General features: G+C 39.1%; 1 protein-coding gene across 1 annotated transcript; it reads left to right on the top strand.

Moving 5' to 3' along the window:
• Positions 1–1152: 1152 nt before the first annotated feature.
• THBS1 (thrombospondin 1) lies at positions 1153–23933 on the top strand. Its single transcript, XM_082275569.1, has 21 exons — positions 1153–1262; positions 2716–3293; positions 3515–3590; positions 4856–5043; positions 5132–5266; positions 6036–6129; positions 7248–7421; positions 7849–8025; positions 8299–8472; positions 8563–8690; positions 8798–8950; positions 11088–11306; positions 11402–11509; positions 13522–13681; positions 14716–14834; positions 16680–16914; positions 17048–17275; positions 19242–19513; positions 19657–19754; positions 19856–19995; positions 23474–23933. Exons 1-21 carry the CDS (start codon positions 1196–1198, stop codon positions 23479–23481), a joined length of 3531 nt encoding a protein of 1176 aa, XP_082131695.1. The 5' UTR covers positions 1153–1195; the 3' UTR covers positions 23482–23933.
• Positions 23934–25015: the final 1082 nt, after the last annotated feature.

Genomic DNA, 25015 nt, shown 5'->3' with positions numbered 1-25015 from the left:
TCTCCCTCTCTTTCTCTTGTCACCTCTCTTTCTCTCTCTCTCTTCCTTTTCACCTCTCTTTCCATCTACCTCCCACTTTCTTTTCACCCCTCTTTATCTCTCTCTCTTTCTTCCCCCTCTCCATCTTCTTTTTTTTTATTCGCTCCCTCTTTTTCTCTCTCTCGCTTTCTTTCTTCCCCCATCTTTCTCTCTTTTACCCTCTTTATTTCCCCCTCTGATCCCCCCTTTCTCTCTTTCTTCCCCCCTCTATCTTCCTCTCCCCCCTCTCTCTCATGCTCTTTCTCTCTCTCTCTCTCTCTCTTTTCCCCCCCATCTTTCTTCCCCCCTCTCTCTCATGCTCTTCCTCTTTCTCTCTCTCTTTTCCCCCCATCTTTCTTCCCCCCTCTCCCCCCTCTCTCTCATGCTCTTTCTCTCTCTCTCTCTCTCTCTCTCTTTTCCCCCATCTTTCTTCCCCCCTCTCTCTCATGCTCTTCCTCTCTCTCTTTTCCCCCCATCTTTCTTCCCCCCTCTCCCCCCTCTCTCTCATGCTCTTTCTCTCTCTCTCTCTCTCTCTCTCTCTCTTTTCCCCCCATCTGTCTTCCCCCTCGTTCTCAACTGTTCAATTCAAATTAGCTGTATTGACAGGACCAAATACCTGGTATCATTGACAAAGCTATTGAGTTTGTTTGGTTTGGGGGCCGTGGGGGGGGGGGGCTCATCGGACAATTTTGTGTGTCTGTGTGTGGGGTGGGGGGGGGGGGTAGGTATGGTAAAAGAGAGGGATGAGTCCATGTAATAGATTTATATGTCCATCGTTTTTCATGTCTTGCTGTCTCTCTCTCTCTCTTCTGTTACTTTATCTCTTTTTCTACAAATAATTTGTTCTCTCTGTGCTTGTGCCCCCCCCCCCCCCCCCACATTCCAAACACATGCTGGTAGATTCACTGGCTCTATCTAAGTTAGCCCAGTATGTGTATATTTGCAAGTGCGATAGGGATATACAGTATGTAGAGCACTGCATATATCAAGCCAATAATAAAGAAATAATACAGAATTAAAGCTCTGTTATATAATATATTGTTTAATGTTGGCAAGTGCAATGGACTCCTGTACAAGTTAGTGAGTTGGTCATGTGTTCCAGCTTGGTACCATCTGTATGAACATACTTATTTCTTTTTTTCCTTTCTTTTTTAGAACCCTTGATTGAATTTGCACAATGGTACTAACAAAGGGTATTTTCCTGTTATTAATGCTGGCCGTTCCTCACACAAAACAAGCATCAGGTATGAAATATTTATTGTTTTATAGAAAAGTAGGATTTAGTTATCATCTTAAGACCGCATTCACACTGAAGCGGCACGACTTCGGGAGCGACCTGTGAAATTGTGTGCACCGCGACTTCGGCGCAACTTGCACAGACTTCATATAATGAATGTCTATGCAAGTCGCTCCAAGGTCGCCCCCAAGTAGTACAGGACCCTTTTTCTAAGTCGGAGCGACTTGTGTCTCTCCTATTAGAACGGGTCCTGTAGCACTGCATGGACCGCGATGGACCGCGACTTGTCGCCTGACAAAATGGAAGGATTGGGAAGACACCCTTAATACAGTATATGTGCCCAGATTACTGCTGTCTGAAGGCATATTTTTCAATAATTGTCGCCTGACAAGTCGCGGTAGTGTGAATGGAGACTTAATATCAATCGTTATTAATTGTGTGTAAGGCCCCTTTCACACTTGTGCCACTTGTCATGCAATTTTGGACTGCTAAATCGCATGACAAGTCGTTCTCCATTATTTACCGTTCATATCTGTGCGACTTGAAATCGCACCGACTTCAAAGTAGTCCCTGTACTACTTTGGCCCAATTTTAATGCATTTTGAGGTCCAAAGACATAGGCATTGCTTCAAGCCTAGTCAAAATTGCATCGAAATGGCAGTAAAATCACGTGACTTTAAAGTCGCACAAGTGTGAAAGGGGCCTTAATTGTTATTACTAATGTCAGTTTAGATACTTAATGCCAGGCCAAAATAAAATGTTTTAAAGTCTTGAAGCATAGCATTTATTTTCTGTTTCTGTTGTGGCTTTACAACCTTCTTCTGGTGTTACATCACAATCACAAATTTAAAGCCAATATAGTTAATCGATAGCTTTTTCAGTTGCTGCCTCACTTCAGCCTGCAGTATGTAAAGCCCCGTACACACGCACAGATTGTTGGCCAACTGATCAGCCAACTTTTGTCCAGTGTTGTTTGTTGGTTGAAATGTGCTCTAGACTTGCACTGGACTTTTGTTGGCCAACAAAAACCAACTTCAGAAGTGATGTCATGTTCTGGTTGACTTTCCGTGTGTTTTTTCTTCTCTGAGCATGCCCAGTCTTGCTCATCTGATTTTTTTCTGCCAAAATCTGTACTGACTGAGGAACAATCGGCCGTTCTTTGTTGGCCAACAAAAATTTTATAGCATGCACACCAGATTTTTTTCAGCCGAAAATTCGCAGTTGGTTGTCGGAAGCATCATACTAACAAGCAGATCGGACGTTGGCCAACAATTTACGGCCAACAATCTGTGCGTGTGCACGGGGTTTTAGTTTTAATGGAAATGTTAGCTTTGCTCTTCTATTGAATTGGGTTGATAGGAATTTTAGCTGTTGTGTTTCCCAGTGTTTCCCAGAGCCCCTAAAAAGTATTCGATATTTATTGATTCGTTTTAAACAATCTTCTCTTTCTACTACCACAGAGAATAGAGCAGATGACAACAGCGTCTTCGATCTGTTTGAAATAACTGGAATCAGTCGCAAGCTGAGCTCTCGCAAATCTCAAGGAGTTTCTTTGGTAAAGGGTCCTGATCCATCAAGCCCAGCTTATAGAATAGAAAATCCTAATCTGATTCCTCCAGTGCCGGAGGAAAAATTTCAAGATCTGTTGGACAGTGTTCGAGCTGAGCGGGGCTTTATTTTATTGGCTACTTTACGTCAAATAAAGAAGACTAGAGGAGCGCTCTTGTCTATCGAGCGAAAAGATGGCAAGGGACATGTTTTCAGCCTCACATCCAATGGTGAAGCTGGAACGTTGGACTTGAGTATCAGCACAGAAGACAAGCAGCAGGTGGTGTCTGTTGAAGAAGCCAGGCTGGCTACAGGCCACTGGAAGAACATTACTCTTTTTGTGCAGGAAGATCGGGCTCAACTTTATGTAGGATGTGACAAGATGGAAAACGCCGAGCTTGATGTGCCCATTCATCATATTCTCTCTGGAGACTTGGCAAGCACTGCTCAAATGAGAGTTGCAAAGGGAGGTGTGAAAGATAATTTCCAGGTAAGTCAAGGCCAAATACTACAAGTTGGGACTGGAGTCTATGTAGGAAAAAAACACATGGATCCAGTAACTTTAGGATGAAAATATGATTGTTATGCAGGTCTTTAAATAATGGGTGCTGAAAAGGTTTATTGTTATATTTTAAAAAATATTGCAGACCTTATTTCTATTAACGCATGTTAGAATAAAATAAAAACTGTATCCTGGTTTTCTATTCACAGGGTGTTCTACAGAACCTGCGTTTTGTTTTCGGAACCAGTATGGATGTGATTCTTAGAAACAAAGGCTGCTCAAGCTGTAAGTATATACATGTGTGTATGTAAGATATAAGGTTGAATGTTAATATGGTGGTGATCTTTGACCATTTGGATGAGTTTATTATAGAGAAGATATGGATTTCTGGATTTTGCTTAACAACAACAATCCATTGCTAAAAAAAAAAATCATCTGTTTAATAATAGAACATGGGTAGATCTGAATTTAAATAGATTGTTTGTCTGCTGTTTGCTAAAAAAAATAGATTAACTGTAGCTTTTAAAAATGAAGTAATCATTAGATATATGATTACCTATAGCGCGCTTGCTTAAAAGTTAAATTATTACCAATATTAATAAAATTCATATAAATCCTGTTGTATGATGCAAATAATAAAATTAATTTAAAATAGTGTTGCAATAAATAAATATTATTTATTATTATATTATATATATTATTATTTATTTAAATATTATTTATTATTATATTATATATATTATTATTTATTTAAATATTTATTTATTGCAATACTATTTTAAATTAATTTAAATATAGGTATGATGCAAATAATAAAATTAATTTAAAATAGTGTTGCAATAAATAAATATTATTTATTATTTATTATTATATTATATATATTATTATTTATTTATATATTTATTTATTGCAATACTATTTTAAATTCATTTTATTATTTACATCATACCACAGGATTTATATGAATTTTATTAATATTGGTAATAATTTAACTTTTAAGCAAGCGCTATAGGTAATCATATATCTAATGATTACTTCATTTTTTGAGCACTCGCACTTTACTATAGCAGCTGCGAATCGCATGTATTTGATTAATTATTAGATTAGGTCTTCACAAAATTCATAGGTCTCTCCACTTGGCGCGGGAATATACTTTGTATATTTTACCTTCCATTTGTCTTCTAACTGTAGCTTTTACCTTTAGCTTTTGCATTTTAATATTTATTTATAAAAGTAACACCAGTTAAAGCTGAATAGAATGGATAATAATGGCAGGTAAACATCTCTAATCTCAGGTTTAATGTTTTTATTGTTATTATTTTAAGTTTAAAAGTGCCAAAACAAATTATGTCTTTTTTAGGTATTTGTATAAAATCTCTTAATTTCTTGTGCCCTAATATGATTTCATCCACCTAATTGACTAGAAAAAAACATACATAAAATACATTTTTTAGCAATGAACATATAAATAAATAAAATAAAAAGCACTTTCTTCAATGTGGAACGCAAAAATAAACAAATGGTGAACTTATTTTTTGTTAACATTTCAGCAAATTATGATTTGGAGAACTCAGTGAATGATTCTCGTCCAGCTATCCGAACCAATTACATTGGACATAAGACAAAGGATGTCGATGGTGTATGCGGCATTTCCTGCGACGAGCTTAAAAATATGTTTTATGAGATGAAAGGACTTAAAGCAGTAATCTCAAATCTCCAGGCAAAAATACAAAAAGTTGTAAGTAAAATATAAATTGTTTTTGATGATAACGCTATATGGAAGTGATACGGGTTATATAATGTGGCCTTTTACTTGTTTTCTTCAGACCGAGGAAAATATGCTTATTGCTGAAGTGGTGAAGGTTAAGGTGACACCAGGTGGTGTGTGCATGCACAATGGGGTCAAATATAACAACATGGATGAGTGGACCGTGGACAGCTGTACTGAGTGTACATGTCAGGTAATAATTTGTTTCTAATATTATATAATAATAATTCATTAGACTCTTTTAGCTGTTATTGATGATAGACTTAAAGTGCTGCCTAAATTGACAGCGCTATATAAGTACCTGAAATAAAATTAATAAATAAATAGACTTTGCAAATGTATTAAACTGCTTGGCTAGATATAGTTAATATATTTAAGAGGATTCTTCCTCCAGTAAAATAATGGGCCTCTTTTGGGTGACAATCGGGGGAAAATCGCGGCGAGTTTGGGGTGCCAATGGAAGTGATGGAAAATCCACGAGCGTCCCGCGATTTGCCGTGATTCGGAATCATGGGCAGACCCGTGGCAATTCTAGCCACGATCCAGGACACCAAGACGTGAATGGAGCCTGAAGGTCCCCTCCTCCTGGAACACTTACTTACAGTTGCCTGCGTCGTCCCCTACTTTGCCAACCATAGCTCTTGGTGCTTTTAGCCTTCTTTCAGAACAGAAAGTCCACACATGAACAAAAAACACATTTATTTTACAGAGGGGGAGATTCCTTAGAACAGTGAAGGCGAACCTTGGCACCCTAAATGTTTTGGAACTAAGTTTCAACTACACTGCAGAGTACTGGAGCATCATGAGAAATGTAGTCCCAAAACATCTGGGGTCCCAAGGTTCCCCATCACTGCCTTAGGAGATGCTAAAATTTAGTTACTGATAATAATGCAACTAAAAGAAGTTTGCTTTCATATCAGTTTTTATATTGTTGGATGTTAATGACTATATTTTCATTGCAGAATTCAGTGGTTATTTGTCGGAAAGTTTCTTGCCCACTAATTCCCTGCACCAATGCCACAATTCCTGATGGAGAATGCTGCCCCAGGTGTTGGCGTAAGTATCTATTTGCTACTTTGAATAAGTATGGTGTTGTTCACAAAATGTAATTTGTCAGCTGCAACTTGTTATAGCACAATAGACTAATAGTTTATTTAATAAAGGCAGAAGGAGCTTGTTTTTAAAAATAAAAGTTATGTAAAATTTAAAACAAAGCTCATTCTAACAGTAAAGATCAGGCTTTTGATCGCGCAGCATTTGTGATGTTCTAAAACTGATGATTCATACATTTAACATACCACCTTAAGCATTTTTGGGTAGGGGAGGTGAATCTGCAGCCTTAGGCTCAACACCTCATTTTCAAAAAACGTTATGACAAATATGCAGATATTAATCTTGTAAATGCTGAACAAGTTGATTCAGGACAGAGATAAAATATTTCTTGTGAAAGTAAGACAGCTGCAAGTGCCGAACTCCAGAGTTAGGACCTGCTTGGTCCTGTGTATTTCATATTTCTATTCCCTTGGCATGTATGGAACTTCTAGCCAGCAGATCCTCAGCTTGTACAGATAATGATCCTTCATGTAATTGCTTAAATAGCTTTTTAGTTATGAGTTATGCGTGCTTTTTTTTTTTAAACTTGCATTTCTGTGTTAAGTAGAATTAAACTCGTAAACTATCCATAATCTAGTGTCAAGCATAATGCATATGTTACATTGTATTATTGTCACACAACAATAAATTAGATACAGAATCCATCACCTTTAAGAGCCAGTTCACACTGAGGCGACCCGACTCCTTACTACTTCGGGGGCGACTTGTGCATTACATTGCACCACGACTTCGGAGCGACTTGCAGGGACTTCACATAATGGAAGTCTATGCAAGTCGCTCCGAGGTCGCCCCGAAATAGTACAGGACCCTTTTTCTAAGTCGGAGCGACTTTTGTCGCTCCTATTAGAACGGGTCCTGTAGCGGTCAATGGATCGCGAGGGAGCGAGACTTGTCAGGCAGACAAGTCGCCTAACAAGCTGCTCTAATGTGAACCGGCTCTTAGAGATAGAATGAAGTGTTGCCTCAGCATATCAAATAGTATCAAAAAGAGACATCACATTATCAAGACATATTGATCAGTATACATAACATCACCAATCATGCTGTTTTATTCTTTACAGCAAGTGACTCTCCTGAAGATGGTTGGTCTCCATGGTCGGATTGGACTCCTTGCTCTGTAACATGCGGCCATGGTGTTCAGCAAAGAGGCCGATCTTGTGATAGCCTTAATAACCGATGCGAAGGGTCCTCTGTCCAGACCAGATCTTGCACAATCCAGGAATGTGATAAACGATGTAAGTATTTACCCCTTAAAAATATATAAGGGGTACTTGATATATAAAAGCTAGAATAAAAAAGAGTAGAGGTTTGCCTATAGTTGCTCAGATTCCAGCTGTAGCTTATTCGAAATATTTTACTATATGGGGAATAACAGCATGTATTCTGATTTCTTCCTAAACTGTCCCCAATTATACAAGTAATATGAGTTTATTTTATAAAGTGGCGTTTAAATTAGTGATTTAAACTTCTTACAATTATCAATATCCACCTAGAAGGTCTTTGATTATTATATATCTCATTTTAAAATTGGGATAGGTTTTTTATGGGTACATAAATCTAGAGTTTAGATACATTTACTCTTAATATAATATACAATGCAAAATAATAATTCTTTTCTTTTACCCTAAATAGAAATACAAAGTATATATTTTTGTTTTTCAGTTAAACAAGATGGTGGATGGAGTCACTGGTCACCATGGTCCTCATGTTCTGTCACTTGTGGAAGTGGAATGATGACTAGAATCCGTCTTTGCAATTCACCTGTTCCACAGCTGAATGGCAAGCCTTGTGTGGGTGAAGGAAGAGAGAATAAGCCATGTCAAAAAGATCCTTGTCCAAGTGCGTACCATTTTTTTTACATTGACTTTATTTACCCTGTGATCTTTGTAGGCAAATATGCACCATGATTCAAATGCCACCCTGAAATTATTTGAGGGAAACAAAGAAATAAGTTGTGCCCAGTTTCCAGAGTTTGAGAAATGAAATTCTTCCAAAGGTCACATCAGTGAAGAGTTTCTCTCTTGACAAATCATTCTTTGTTTATACCATGAATAGTAATTGTGGATAGTATGGAGGAATAATTAATTCTGTATTATGATTTTTTTTTTCTAGTTAATGGTCAGTGGGGACCATGGTCACCCTGGGACATATGCAGTGTGACATGTGGAGGTGGTGTTCAGAAACGAGAGCGTCTCTGCAACAATCCCAAGCCCCAGTTCGGTGGTAAAGGCTGCCTTGGGGATAATGCTGATAGCCGTATTTGCAATAAGCAAGACTGTCCCATTGGTAAGTCATTAAATCACACAAGTATTTCGACATTTTCTGTTTGCCCTTTTTCCATCCGGCTAATTTTCCTGTTGATTAATCCCAATTTAGATGGATGCTTATCAAATCCTTGTTTTGCTGGAGTTAAATGCACAAGCTTCGATGATGGCTCTTGGCAGTGTGGTGCTTGCCCTACAGGGTATAGAGGAGATGGCGTTGTATGTACAGATGTTGATGAGGTAAGTTGCAAAAGTTAAACATACTTTTATTAACCATCCAGTGTGATAAACCAACAATACATTATAGGAAATGAAACCTTTTATCGTTTCATTATTTTTCCTTGTAGTGCAAGGAGGTACCCGATGCTTGCTTCAACCTTAACGGAGTGCACCGATGTGAGAATACAGAGCCCGGGTATAATTGTCTTCCCTGTCCTCCACGATACACTGGCACACAACCATTTGGCAAGAGTATTGAGGATGCCAAAGCAAACAAGCAGGTAACTTTTATTTCTGTCTCAGTGTTTTTTTCTTTTCTATCATTGCACACAATCTAGCTAAGTGACTAATTAATAAAGAACTATATTAGCATAGTTTTTTCACAAAATAAGGATTTTCCCTGATGTTTTATTTTTCATAATGATGTAATGTACCTGATTCTGGAAGGGTTTCCAAAAGAGGTGGAGAAAGAGAAAAACAAAGAGGATAGTGTATTATTTTGGTGATTCTTTGCATAAATATATAAGAGTTTGTAAGGTAAGACTATAGGTTTTTTATAGAATTATAAAAGGTTTCTTCTGCATTAACGTAAGAAACGTTCTGCTTTTAGACCCCCCCCCCCCAGGCCCACTTGTACTTACCTGAGCCCAATCACAATCCAGTACTGTGCCCTGAGAGCAGCAGCTCTCTCGGCACTCTCTCTCTCCTCACAGAGGATCGAGGCAGCAGCAGGGGCCATTGACTTCTGCTGCTGTCAGTCACAGCCAGTGAGGAGGGGGTGGGGCTAAGCCGCACTTTGTGTGTCAATGGACACACAGAGTGCGGGTCAGGAGCAAAACCCACACAAGTGCCCAAATAGTAAGAGGCTTGCTATGGTGGGCACTCAGCAGTGGGGATTAGCCAGAAGCATATACCAAGACACAAAAAGATTGCAAGCTCTCCTTACCCACCAGTCTGCGCCCAACCGAATTGACCTGTCCTTCTGATTAGCCAGAAACACCAGTGGGGGACCCAAGAAGAGTAGGAAAAACCATTGCACAGACGGTTGCGCTTCCCACCCCTCATGTCTACACTGCTTTGGGACATCCCATTGGTGAAGACTGTATGAGTGGGCGGCGACTGTCAGAGGTCAATTGCCTTAAAAACAGGGGTTTACTTGCACACATTTGCAAATACATGTGTAAATCACAGAGCCCCTACAAGGCACCCCATTATCTGTGGTCCTAACTCTAAAGTCTGTGAGTCTCTAACAATGGAAGCACATGAATTTAATGGATAGGTGTATAACTGATGGGAGCCCACCCCTTCTTAAAGACACAGGGGCACACTGAACACCCAGCCTATAGCACTATGGCAGCAAAGGTGTCAGTGCGTTGCCTGGCCAATATAATCCATTGCACAAATAAATGGTTACTGCCCACACCTGTAACTGGTCTCTGCAGCAAGGAGCATTGGAAGGGCAATGCATATAACAAGACACAGAAAGTTTCCAAGCTCTACTTACCGACCAGTCTGCGACCAACCTGGATTAGCCAGAAGCACCAGTGGGGGACCCAAGAAGAGGAGGAAAAACCATTACACAGAGCAAAACCATTGCACAGATCAGGTAAGTATAACATGGTTATTATTTTAAAAAATGTTACATAGTTACATAGTTAGTGAGGTTGAAAAAAGACATCAGTCCATCCAGTTCAACCTATGATGTGTGTGTTTGCTTTTAACCGTACATTGTATACCCCTGTATGTTGTGGTCTCTAAGGTGCCCATCTATTTTAGTAAAAGGGAAAACAGGCGCCACTGTATTAAGCCAAAAGTTTATTGCACACAAATCACAGTAGTAACTTACATCAGTGTAAAAACCAGTCCATGTAGGAGCATCTGTTCCGCACTGTCCGGCCGTCCACCAGCCCGGAAGTGACGTCGTAGGAAGCTAGTCCGAGGAGCTGGTTTCGCCGGAAGCCGCAATGGAACGCAGGCTACCGGAAATGATGCAACACGTTTCGGAGCATGCGTACTCGGCTCCTTCTTCAAGCGTTAGTGGCCGCCACCTACAGTCGGGTTTATGTAGGACAGCCTACGATCGGTTGTCATGGGAATGATAAACAAGGCAGAGTGATACACAACTATTTTAGAATTACTTTAACTATTCAAATATGCTCAGATAATAATAGGATATTAATATAAAATCTAGTATATAATATATATAAATACATAAAAAATAATAATATATATAATTGGAAAATACAGTATAACACAAAATGATCATAAGGTACTATATTATAATGCATCTGTTCTGATATAAGATGCCATTTAAAATATAAAATAAAATGTAATTTTATTTTTTATGAAGCACAGAAATGTTTTAGCAGTGTGGTCTAAAACATCTTTTACTGACTCTTGATCTTTCTGTTACAACAGGTCTGCAACCCTCGGAACCCATGTCTTGATGGAACACACGATTGTAACAAGAATGCAAAATGCATCTACCTTGGCCTTTACGCTGATCCTATGTTCCGTTGTGAATGCAAACCAGGATATGCTGGAAATGGCATAATCTGTGGTGAAGACACAGACTTGGATGGATGGCCTAATGAAAACCTTATATGCGTTGCCAATGCTACCTATCATTGCAAAAAAGTAAGATTGCATGTAGAAAACAATAAGCATACAGAGAGCCTCACAATGCTGTCAGTTCTAAACACATATTAAAATGCAAAATTCTTTTTTTGTAGGATAATTGCCCCAATCTTCCCAACTCAGGCCAAGAAGACTATGATAAAGATGGAATTGGAGATGCCTGTGATAGCGATGATGATAACGATGGAATCCCAGATGACAGGGTAAGAAAACAAAGGCTATATTCATGTTTTTCAGAACTGCTAAGCTTTAGATGTCTCTGCTTCTTGTTGAGTTAAACAAAACAGCAGGAATGTAAACACTGCTTCTCTTTTCAAACAGAAAATATCATAAGGTTGTGAAATTTGCCCAGTAAATTGTGAAATCTTTTGGCTAAGTTAGCACTATGAAGTGTTTTGCTAAGAGTGGACTATGAAAGTGAAATTGACCCTGAGCTTCCTGCAAACAGCGGGATAACAAAGTTTGCAACAGGCAGATGTTACCTTCCTAGAATCCTATGCGCACATTCTGACATTTAAGTGACATTTTTCAACAAGACCTACTAAACTAAGAGGCATTGCTAAAAATATCACTTGTCATTAAACATGAAAACCTGTATGCCCCATCAAAATGAAAACATACTCAGACTCAACTAGATAGAGAGCTTTAAGGCCCGTACACACGATAAGAAAATCTGAAGGGAGATTTCGTCCGACGACCGATCTGCATTTCGGATTGTTAGTATGGTGCTTTCGACAGCCGACTCCGACTTTTCGGCCGACAAAATCCTGATGTGCAGGCTATAAAATTTTTGTCGTCTGTCAAAACGTCCGATTTTCGTCTCATTAGTACAGATTTCAGCGGAAAAAAATCTTGAGAGCAAGACTAGGCATGCTCAGAGACCAAAGAAGACATAGAAAGCAATCCAACACATGACATCACTTCTGAAGTAGAATTCTATCGTACGGGAATATTCGTATGAAAATAACCTCTTCACTTTCCACATCAGACTAGCATGCCACAAAAAATGGACAACAGATCGTTCGATAATCTGATCGTGTGTACGGGGCTTTAGTTGGCTTTGTTACTTTAAAGTAAAAAAGAAAAGTAAAATTTTTTTTTTCGTCTAGCATGACTATTTTGTAGTTTAAGTTCAGTTATGTTTCAGAAGTGCCTTGGAGCATTGTTTGTTCAAAGAGAGAGAAGTCATCTGAGATTATTTAGACATTTTATGTGGATACCACCTAGGGGCTTTGAGGCAGACCCAGAAAACCCCAGACAGATTATGTTTCCCATTTGACCAGAGGATACTTCTAATCCGCTGTGAAGATAAAGAACCTGTTGCTAAAGAAACATTGTACTGGCGTGTTGTTTCTCTTACTCCACTATAACAAAAGAGAGATTGAAATATGAGCTACAGTAATTGTAACACATTGAAAAAAAGAGGGGCAAAGAAGCCAGTTGGGACTTTAAATTAGGTGTGGCCAAGCATGAATATATAGAATTAATATGTAATAACAAGGACCAGAAGGAAATAATAAAATGTCTCCTTTATTGAACTGTCTATGGGCCAAAATTAGGGTAACCAAATTGCTCACTATAACCACATAACCAATGGTAATGGAGTATACATGAGTAAGACAAAAAGGGGGCTTATTGGTACAAGACAGAAATACATGGTAATGCGTTATTCTCCTGGTACATACAGAATGTTAAAAAATGTAAACAAAGGTATTGGATACATAATATAATAACTTGTAGTGGATAAAATAGCCTGTGTAAAGCTCAACGCGTTTCGTGACTTGGTCACTTCATCAGGAGCAGGCATAGTACAAGCATCTATAGAAAGATAATACACATGATAAGTAGTAGTATAAACAATACATAAATAAACCTCACACAAAATATGGGAGGTATAGCTTACAGTGTGCTGGTATAGTGTCCAGGGAATGGATCCCAACCGGGAACTGAGGGAGCGATGCCCGCACGCACCAGGCAGGTACAAGAGCATGGTAGTGTTTAATGTGAGTGGCTCCATAGAAGGATCACAAGCAGCCTCCATAAAGCATGGCAGTAAAAATCTGTAAGGGTACAGGGGTAATACATGTCTGTATATATATATATATATATATATGGGTATTATAAAAATAGTAACAAATAGGAAATGGGCTGGTAGTGAGAACCAGAGGAGCCAGGAAACCAACAGAGAATTGTAACACATTACTTTCTTTTGCAGGATAATTGTGCATTTTTATACAACCCTGCACAGTATGACTATGACCGTGATGATGTGGGTGATCGCTGTGACAATTGCCCATACAACCATAATCCAGACCAGGCTGATACTGATGGCAATGGGGAAGGAGATGCCTGTTCTGTGGATATTGATGGAGATGGTTAGTTTTCTACTATTTTTACTATTTTTTTATTTTTATTTTTTTACTATTTTTAATTCATCTGTAGCATTTTTAATTTTTTCAGTTCATATTGTGCCACAGCAAAACTTATTCTTTTACTTGACGTAAGACATTAAAGATTTTGCACAAGACAAGTACAGATAATGCAGAGGGCATCTGCCCTGAAAGTATACACAACAAATATACGCAGGCAAGCTGCTGCTTCATTGACATGCTTTCATTATCTACCCAGAGATACCTCATCACCTCCATCTTGCTCTTAATATAGACTTCAAACCAAGAAAGGGCGCACCGGCATAGCGCATTATCATTATCATTATCAGTAAGGCTTTATTAGTACAAAATAAAAATGGCTACTCACAAACAGAAAATTGGGAACCAGCATATCACAAACGTCAGAGTGTATTGTTACATTGTCCACTATCTTTGATAGAATTATCCATCAGTGGGCATTGTAACAATGGACTCCGACTTTTGAATGTGATATGCTGGTTCACATCTTCTGTTTGTGAGTAGCCATTCTTATTTTGTACTAATAAAGCCTTATTGAGGATAATGCGCTATGCCGGTGTGCCCTTTCTTTGTTTTTTGTTTGCAGTACTCTGTTGACCACCCCGGTCTTAGAGGGCAGCAAGGCCTCAGCCATTGGGGATGCCAAGTGAGAGTTCCATGATAGGAGTGGTCTGGGAGCCCTGTTTCTGAGCGCAGGAGCAAGGTGCTATGCATCGCAATTTTGTTTTGGAGTCTTAATATAGACTAACGGCCTTTCAGATTAGCACTCAGTAAAATATGTAGGATTTTTATGTCTAGGCAATTAGTGTTCATCCTCTGTCTCAAGAACGAAATTTACTATTCAAATATATCACAAATTCAATATGAAAGTATAGAAACAATGTATTCAATCTATATTTTGAGCTAATCTGCTCAGTCTACTATATTTTTCAGAATCTTGCTGTTAGAGTCCCTTTAATACAGTGTGCTTTAATTATTTTGCATATGTCATCTTACTACAGGTATTCTCAATGAACCAGACAACTGCCCTTATGTATACAATGTAGACCAAAGGGATACAGATAAAGACGGCGTTGGAGACCAGTGTGATAACTGTCCCTTGGAGCACAATCCAGATCAGGTAAAAACTGTGTTTTCTTAAATTCTGCATGAATTGTGCTTCATAAACTGTGGAGTTAAAGGAAAAAAGACTTCTTCACTTGAACTATCCAAGTTCCTGCTGTCTTTTTCAAGTACAGGTTGGAAAATGCTAGTTAGAATCTGATGTATTTCTATATGCAGTCATTCCGTTTTCCCATTTTTAATAAATAAACCTCAGTTTCACATTGTAAACCTCTGGTTTACTCTTAATACCACTTACGGCAGTGGTTCTCAACTCCGGTCCTCAGGACCCACTAACAGGCCAGGTTTGCAAGATAACTGAAATCCATCCCAGGTGATATCATTTGCTGCTCAGTGATTGCAGTACTCTAGTCTGCATCTCCCCAAGGTAATACTTAAAATCTGGCCTGTTAGTGGGTCCTGAGGACTGGAGTTTAGAAACACTGACTTACGGTCTTCCTGTACCATACATCAATCTCTTAGATGACCTTAGGCATCGCTAGTATAGTTGAAAAGGATGGATGAGACATACTATGGGTCCCACTATTGCCACATCCCTAAAAATATAAATGGAAAAAGAGAAGAGAGGGATGAGAGGATCCCACAGCGTATTGGGTTCTCTCAGTCTCTCAAATGGTATTGGGACTTTAAAGGCTAATGGTGGGTATTGATCCTGATGAAAATGAATACAACAATATTATATATAAAAATATATCATTTATTTATAAAGACATACAAAGTTGTATCAAAGAACATGTGTTCAATACGTAAATAATACATGTACAAGAGACAGTACAGGTTGTCCACTGGATCCCAAAAAGCCTCTCAAAACAAAAGGCAATACATAAAAAAAATCTACCAAATCATGATAGGATCATGATACCAGTTCATAATAACATGGGATACACTAGTGGAAAATGTGGAATCGCGACGCGTTTCGCTCAAGTCGCTTCCTCAGACGATTCCTGTAACCTTGTCCACTGAGCAGGCATGCTTAGTGTGTGAAGTCTTTGTGTCAGTAAGATATCTGATCCTTATACGGGCGTGTCACATGTAGCTCCAAAATGTTTGACCCTTGATGGCCGCCAAGCACAGATTAATATTCAAATGTTCATTTGTTGCATAAAGCATCAAAACGGTGCATCCCCCGCTTTAGAGAAATTTGCTGTCAAAAGCCAAAATTGGGTTGCCAAATAAAGGAGCCCGGTCTCTGCCGATATAACCAAACAGCCTCTCCACGTGGTGTGGAGAGACTGAGAGAACCCAACACGCTGTGGGATCCTCTCATCCCTCTCTTCTCTTTTTCCTTCGCTAGTATAGTTCTCCTGGTCTGTGCCACTCTGCTCACCATGTATTAGTTATGTTTGCAAAACCCCCCCCCCCCCCCCGCTTTAATCTTACTTTATTGGTTAGTTATAAGCTGAACACGCATATAAATTCCATTCTTCACAAAGACTGGATTTTCTGCTTCCAGTAGATAATTTCCCACCAAAATATAACCAGATAATCTCTGCAACAACTTTATTGTTTGTACACCATCAGCTTTAGTAATTGTGCTCCCAAGACTGAGAGGATTTCTTGTACTAAGACATTGCTTGGCATTGTACCACTTTATGGACTTACTAGGTACCAGCAAGAAAGCAGCACGAGTTTTCTTAATTCCTTTTTCCTTTCATTTACTTACGTCTAAAAGGCTTGGGTACCCAATTCTGCTTCAATACATAATCATAAGCTTAATCGTACATATGTCAGTGATTATGTGTTATTGTCTAAGCAATATTTGTGGGAAAATACAAGATTGCTTCTGCTGCGTGTCACCATCAAACAGTGGCCTAACATTTTTTTGTTGTTGATTCTATTCCAGACTGACTCTGACTCCGATCTCATTGGTGATAAATGTGACAGCAATGAAGACATAGATGAGGATGGTCATCAGAATAACCTAGACAACTGTCCTTACATCCCTAATGCCAATCAGGCTGACCATGATAAGGATGGCAAGGGTGATGCTTGTGATCATGATGATGACAACGATGGCATTCCAGATGAAAAAGATAATTGCAGGCTGGTGCCTAATCCTGATCAGATTGATAGTAATGGTAAGATGAATGCTGAAGGATCTTATGAATTTCATGAAGGTGCAACCAATGCAATATGACAGAATTTATTTCATATTTGACATCAGTCATACACAAACAAAATACACGAGACTAATCTTTCTCAACTTTGTAGGGGATGGACGTGGTGATGTCTGCCAATTTGACTTTGATAACGACAGCATTCCAGACGCTGAAGATGTTTGCCCTGAGAATTCTGCAATTAGCGCCACTGACTTTCGTAAATTCCAAATGGTGCCTCTGGATCCAAAAGGAACTTCACAGATTGATCCTAACTGGGTGGTCAGGCACCAGGGAAAAGAGCTGGTACAGACTGTTAACTGTGACCCTGGCCTTGCTGTTGGTAAGGACCAATTGAATAGAAAATATAAACATTTTTTTTTAAATAAGCACAGGTTTTGAGTTCTTACAGTTGTCTAAAAAGTAATTTTTGATGTGATTAGTAGTCACTGAAGGCACTGCAAGGCAGCAAGCAGAGCCTGGGTGTACACTGAGCAACAATGGCTGCCCCAAGGTACCTGTTGTACCCTGTATTCATGATAAATAATATCCTGTTCACTTTATATTTCTCCCATTGTGTGAAATACCTGGTGATCCCGCCAGTCCCTTTGCTTTCATATTTCAAACTGACAACGCTAGGCATCAGAACACATCCATCCCAGCGTGTCCTCCAATTATCAGACTTCTGCTGACACACCCCCGACAGCCATCCAGTGGGTAGACGAATGTACTGCTGTTTCTCCACCCCCGCCTCCCCAAGCCCCTTATGCAGCTGAGAACAGAGATTATGTGATCCCTGATTTTACCACTTGGCAACCAGGCCATAGCCAAATGAAGGCCACAGCGCACTCAGCTTATTCTGGGAGGGCGTACAATGACATCCTCCCGGGATCGTGCTTCCCCCTGGGGCCCGGCGCATCATGGATCGTGGTAAAGGGACAATGACAGCGACCGTTTACCACGTGAACGTGACGGAGGGATCAGTTGTTAACAAACCGGTGCATGTCCTGTTAATTTCTCTCCTCACACACTGTACACAGCGATCGGTACAGCGTGCAAGGAGGAAGACTGCAGCACCACTCATCCCCTGCCTTCTCCATGTCTCAATCATGCCCATCCATGCCTCAATCATACCTCAGTCATGAGCATCTGTGCCCACATCATGCCCACATATGCCTCAAATATGCCCATCCATGCCTCAATTATGCCTATCACTGCCTCAATAATGCCTCATCCATGCCACGTTGCCTCATCAGTGCTCATCCATGCCACGTCAGTGCTCATCCATGCCACATCCACGCCACATCAGTGCTTATGTGTGCCACATCAGTGCTTATGTGTGCCACATCAGTGCTCATCTGTGCCACATCAGTACTCATCCGTGCCACATCCATGCCACATCAGTGCTCATCCGTGCCACATCAGTGCCACTACAGTGCTTATCAGTGCCCTACAGTGCCTTACAAAAGTGCAATGGGTAGTCAGGAAATGACGGTGCTCCCTGCATGTTGGGCCTCTGTATGTGGACAGACTGTGTAAAAGTCTTCCATATGTGGTATCTCCATACTCAGGAGGAGTAGCAGAATGTATTTTGGGGTGTAATTTTTGCTATGTACATGCTATGTGTTAGAAATGTCTTATAAATTGACAACTTTGTGTAAAGAAAATATGCGTTTTTATTTTCTTTCCACATTTTCCAAAAACTTGTGGAAAAAAATGACATGTTCAAAAGACGCATTATGGTTCCTATATTATGTGTTGGGGTGTTTGCTTTCCAAAATGGGGTCATTTTGTGGGCATTTCCATTGTCCTGGTGCTTCAGGGCCTTCAAAAATGTAATAGGGTGTCAGGAAATTATATGTGTAATTTTTGCTCCTAGAACACCTGGAGGTGCTACTTGGATGTTGGGCCTCTGTATGTGGCCAGGCTGTAATATGACAATTGTGTGAAAAACAAAAATCTTCATTTTGCAAAGAATTGTGGGAAAAAATTACAACTTCAAAAAATGCACCATGGCTCTTACTAAATACCTTGGAATGTCTACTTTCCAAAAAGGGGTAATTTGGGGGGTATTTGTACTTTCCTGGCTTTTTAGGGTCTCAAGAAATTAGATTGTCCGTCAGTACATCAGGTGTGATCAATTTTCAATGATTAGCAACATAGCTTGTAGGTTCATATATACATTAAAGCAAAAATATCTATTTACATGTATATCAAAAAAAGTTAAACTTAAAACAGTAATACTTTAAAATTTGAAATGTTTGTGATTTAGAAACAGACTAAAAGACCATTTTCTATTTTCTGTTAAGGTTTTGATGAGTTTAGTGCAGTGGATTTCAGTGGCACCTTCTTCATCAACACTGAGAGGGATGATGACTATGCTGGCTTTGTGTTTGGCTACCAATCAAGCAGCAGATTTTATGTGGTTATGTGGAAACAAATTACCCAGACCTACTGGGACACAACGCCGACTAAAGCTCAGGGATACTCTGGTCTCTCTATAAAAGTTGTAAACTCAACAACAGGACCCGGAGAACACTTAAGGAATGCTTTGTGGCACACAGGCAATACAGCAGGACAGGTAGGTTGCTCTCTGTATTATTTACCAGTAACATCTGATTACATTTAGTTAGCACTGCACCATGCAGAAGACAATTTTAGTAAAGGATAAAATGTCACCTTTCCCAATATTAAATGCCTGTCATGCCAATTTGCCTTCTATAGGTTCGTACTCTTTGGCATGACCCTCGTCATACAGGATGGAAAGATTTTACTGCTTACAGATGGCATTTAATCCACAGACCAAAAACTGGATTCATTCGGTAAGAAAGAAATTGTTATCCTGTTGTTGCCATGTTTGGATACCAAAGTTAAAAAAAATATTAGGCTGTGATGATATTTTAATGCTATCTCTCTTTTTCAGTGTTGTAATGTATGAAGGGAAAAAAATCATGGCTGACTCAGGACCTATTTATGATAAAACATATGCTGGAGGAAGATTAGGACTGTTTGTATTCTCGCAAGAGATGGTGTTCTTTTCGGATCTTAAATATGAGTGCAGAGGTGAGTAGCTCAAATGTTTTATATGTACAGGTGCATGTAAAAAAATGTGAATATCATCAAAAAGTAATTTTTTTCCAGTAATTAAATTAAGAAAGTGAAACTCATATGTTTTATATAGATGCGTTACATACAAAGTGATATGTTTCAAGCATTTATTTCTTTTAATGTTGATGATTATAGCTTACAGCTAGTGAAAACCCAAAATTTAAAAGTGGCTTTCAGCTCATCTGCTTTTTTGGGTCTGGTGTGTCTCATCTTCCTCTTGACAATACCCCACAGTTTATTAATGGGGTTTAGTTCAGGCGAGTTTGCTGGCCAATCAAGTAGAGTTATACCATGGTCATTAAACCAGATATTGATACTTTTGGCAGTTTGGGCCGGCGCTACGTCCTTCTGGAAAATTAAATCAGCATCTCCATAAAGCTGGTCAGCAGTGGGAAGCATGAAGTGCTCTAGAATTTTATGGCAGAGGGCTTTGCTGACTTTGGACTTCATAAAATACAGTGGACCAACACCAGCAGATGACATGGCTCCCCAAATCATCACGGACTGTGGAAAATGTTGCATTTCATTCGAAAATCAAGGTCCCAGAGCCTAGAGGAAGAGTGAAGAGGCATTGAATCCAAGTTGCATGAGGTCCAGTGTCAAGTTTTCACAGTCGGTGATGATTTGGGGAGCCATGTCATCTGCTGGTGTTGGTCCACTGTGTTTTATCAATTCCAAAGACAGCGCAGCCCTCTAGAAGGAAATTCTAGAGCACTTCATGCTTCCCTCTGCTCTGGAGCACTTTGTGCTTCCCTCTGCTGACCAGCTTTATGGAGACGCTAAATTCATTTTCCAGCAGGACTTGGCACCTGCCCACACTGCCAAAAGTACCAATACCTGGTTTAATGATCATGGTATCGCTGTGCTTAAATGGCCAGCAAACATGTCTGACCTAAACCCCATAGAGAACCTCTGTGGTATTGTCAATAGGAAGAAGAGAAACGCCAGACTCAACAATGCAGATGAGCTGAAGGACGCTATCAAATCAACCTGGGCTTCCATAACACCCAGTAGTGCCACAGGCTGATCGCCTCTATGCCACACTGCATTGATGCAATAATTCATGCAAAAGGAGCCCTGACCAAATATTGAGCGCATACTATAATGTACATGGACATACTTCAGTAAGCCAACATTACTGTATTAATAATCCTTTTTTTATGGGTCTTATGTAATATTCAAATTTTCTGAGATACTGAATCTTGGGTTTTTTACTAGCTGTAAGCCATAATCCTCAAAATTAAAAGAGAGAATCCTTAAAATGTATCATTATGTGTGTAAAGCATCTATATGAATCATGAGTTTCAGTTTTTGAATTGAATTACTGAAATAAATTAACTTTTTGATGATATTCTAATTTTATGAGATGCACCTGTATTATTATTGCACCATGATAAATTTGCATGGTAACAACTGCAATCAATTTTTAAATCATTGTGATGTGATTTAATAGATTGTATGCAGTTTTTTTTTATGCAAGTATAATATAGTGCCCAAATCACTTATATAATTTTTACATAAAGAGGATATGTTTAGCGTAAAGGCAAACTGTCCATGGCTGACATGTTTTCAAGGTGGAAGGCCCAGGATTGTCATCTTTATCTGTGCTTTTCTTGTTAGTAAGCCACTCAGATAGAGCAAACCCTGTGTCCAGTAAAATGTTGGGTCACCTAAATTGCCCATTTTTGCCCCATGTCAATGACTTACCAATAGTGAAGCAAGAATGATTATAGCCATGTGCAAGAGTTTCACAAACCAGTCATTATTAGAAGCCACAATCAGATCCACTGATGATAGAAAAATGTGAGCTGTAAACGCTGACCTGTTTTTGAAGTTGCATACTTCAGAGCTATCATCTTGGTCTTGTCTTCACTATTTACAGAGGCACTAACTTAGAAAAGCATGATGCATATCAGGTGACTTGTTAGGTGAGGTCCAGGTAGGTGACTTACCAGCTAATGAACAATGAAGAGTACAGCCCCATCGCATGTATTTTCGAAAATGTGTTGGGGGTGGCAACTTTCTTATATTTATCCTGACAGGCTCCTTTTGGAAGAAAGAGTAGTAAGGCACAACTATAAATCTCAAATAAAGTTCACTTTCCCCTGGAATTCTGCAGATCAGTTTGCTTATAGGTAAAGGTGCTTAAAGGTAGCTGTCTAATAAAAGGACCATATCTCATTCTATTATATGATAAGCACAACTTGTTCACATTGAGATTATCGTAGTGCTAGCCACAGCCATGTTTGCACAGTTAGAGGTGAAAATATTTTTATTTTTATCAATGTAAAGAAGAAACAATAAGTACAATAATGTTTGCACAGTTAAAGAGTACACAGGGCAAGGGTACATTTAAAGGGTGAGCGTCTTCTGATTATAATGAAAGTAATAATTTTTCCAGAAAGCAGAAAGCAAGCTACTCACTAGGGGGGGAACCTCTGGGTGAGTCTAGGATGGAAAAGGACCTGGGGGTACTGGTAGACAACAGGCTTGGCAGTGGCATGCAATGCCAAGCCGCTGCAAGCAAAGCCAACAGAATACTGGGATGTATAAAAAAGGGGATTCACTCCAGAAATAAAGACATTATTCTCCCACTCTACAAGACTCTGGTCCGGCCACATCTGGAGTATGCTGTCCAGTTCTGGGCACCGGTCCTCAGGAAGGATGTGCTGGAACTGGAAAGAGTCCAGAGAAGGGCAACAAAAATAATTAGGGGAATGGAGGACATCAGCTATGAGGAAAGACTACAAGCTCTGAACTTATTCTCTCTGGAGAAGAGACGATTGAGGGGGGATATGATATCAATGTACAAATACTTTACATTAAACCTCATTTGCCATGTAGTTGCCCACCCCGTTATTTTGTTCAGGTCCGCTTGCAAGGTTTCCACATCCTGCATAGAAGATATTGGCATGCTTAGTTTAGTATCATCCGCAAATACTGAGATTGTACTCGATATCCCCTCCTCTAGATCATTTATGAATAAATTAAACAGGATTGGTCCCAGGACAGAACCCTGGGGGACCCCACTTTCCACCCCTGCCCAATCCGAGTACTCCCCATTAATCATCACCCTCTGGACTCTCTCCTGGAGCCAGTTCTCTATCCAGGTACTCACCTTATGGTCCATACCTACCTTCCTTACGCAGGGGGTTCTTCACTGTCAGAGCAGTAAGGATGTGGAATTCTCTTCCACAAGCAGTCGTATCAGCAGGGAGCATCAATAGTTTCAAACAACTATTAGATGGGCACCTTAAAGACCACAACATACCGGGGTATACAATGTACGGTTAGCAGCAAACACACACACACATCATAGGTTGAACTGGATGGACTGATGTCTTTTTTCAACCTCACTAACTATGTAACTAATGACTGTATGATATTGTTTTAGGAGATATAATAATAATATTATTTTCCCTCTTTCCTTTAGACTCATAAACCTGGATCATATGCATTCAGTGAATGTTAAGGAACCCTCATAGCACTTTTGAAAATGTTAGATGTGTACCATTTCTCAGATGCTTTCTTCCATCCATTTTCTTATTTTCCGTTGAAGCAAAAATAAATCCACTCCAAGGACTTGTAACTAAGGAAGTGACTTAAACCTATGAAAACGATCGACTAAATATAAAATCTTTGGATTGATTGCAATTTTATGCTAGTCACAAATCTGCCATAATGAAACAGACATTCACGAACAAGTGCCTCATTGGAGATGATTTACAGAAAGGAAAAAAATAATTGGACATGATCACATGATGATACTGCCCTTAAAAATACAACCGGAAAAGCTTTGGAACTCTGAGTGCTATGTATTGGAAATTGGAAAAAAAACAAAAAAAAACCTATTGCAAATAGTGCACATAAGTGTGTTTTACAGTAATGGTTACTTCATTGCAAAAAAAGGAGAGATGTGTTCATTTAAAAAAAGAAATATCTCTTTTGGAGAGGCAACTTTCTGCTATTTAGAATGGAGTCACCAGAGTATAAATAGGTAGACTACAGATGTAGATATGACATGTCATAAAACCTATTGGTGTGTGAGTGTATTTTTAAAGTGGATGGCTGTTAGTGATATTGCAGCGTGGATGCTAGTGTCGGACTGTAAGTGTGTATGTACATATAGTATGTGTGTGTCTGTGTGTGCGCTCATGTTTTAGTGTGCATCATATGAACTGCGTATTCAAGTTATGCACTTCTTCATTTGCAAAAAACAAAATGCAATTACTCTAACTTGGTACAGCACAGTTCGGGCATACACGGTATGTTACATGTGTGTAAATTGCTTAAGATGGACAGGGAGACAAATAGAAACGATAGTGGAAAAAAATCTATACAGGTAAACATTTTTTAAAAAAAAGACAAAAAAAATTGTCTTCGTATTGAAAAATGAAAAACAAAGGTAGGTCAAATCTAGTTCTAGTTGTTTAGTTTTTAAATACAGTTCAGGCTGCACTATTGAAATGTTTCTTCAGGCAAGACTGCATGTTGATCTTGCTTAGGAACCGGAGGGAGAGCAAGGCAAGAGGGGTGGAGAGCTTAGGTACAGCACACTCTCTGTACTAAATGTAAACCATATGTCTCCATATAGCCATATAACACCCTAATTACACGATGGCAGGTAGACAGTCTTTCTCCGCTTAAGTACAAAATAATTAAGAGTAAACCAGCAGATTTAAAACTTCAAGTACAATATTACCTCATTGTGTGACTGAGATTCAGAAAATGTTTTTTGATTTTAGAAGCAGAAAATCGGAGAGATATTTAACAAGTATAGAAAAAATCTACTGTAGTGTTAATCAGTTCTGTATATAGTTACAGTGACTGAGTACCCCCAGGAAAGTATTTTAAACTTGTTTTTAATAAAGAGTTTTGTGATATTTTTTCTATATTTTAGTAATTACAGTGCTTTTTTATGTATAAATGATTTTTATTTGTATTGCTGATTAGTGTTATGGGTATTTTGTAGATA

This window comes from Pelophylax lessonae (assembly GCF_965119305.1).
Source record: "Pelophylax lessonae genome assembly, chromosome: 13".
Taxonomy (NCBI): domain Eukaryota; kingdom Metazoa; phylum Chordata; class Amphibia; order Anura; family Ranidae; genus Pelophylax; species Pelophylax lessonae.
Note: the sequence above shows the minus strand (reverse complement) of the source record. Positions and strands in the feature narration are given on the sequence as shown.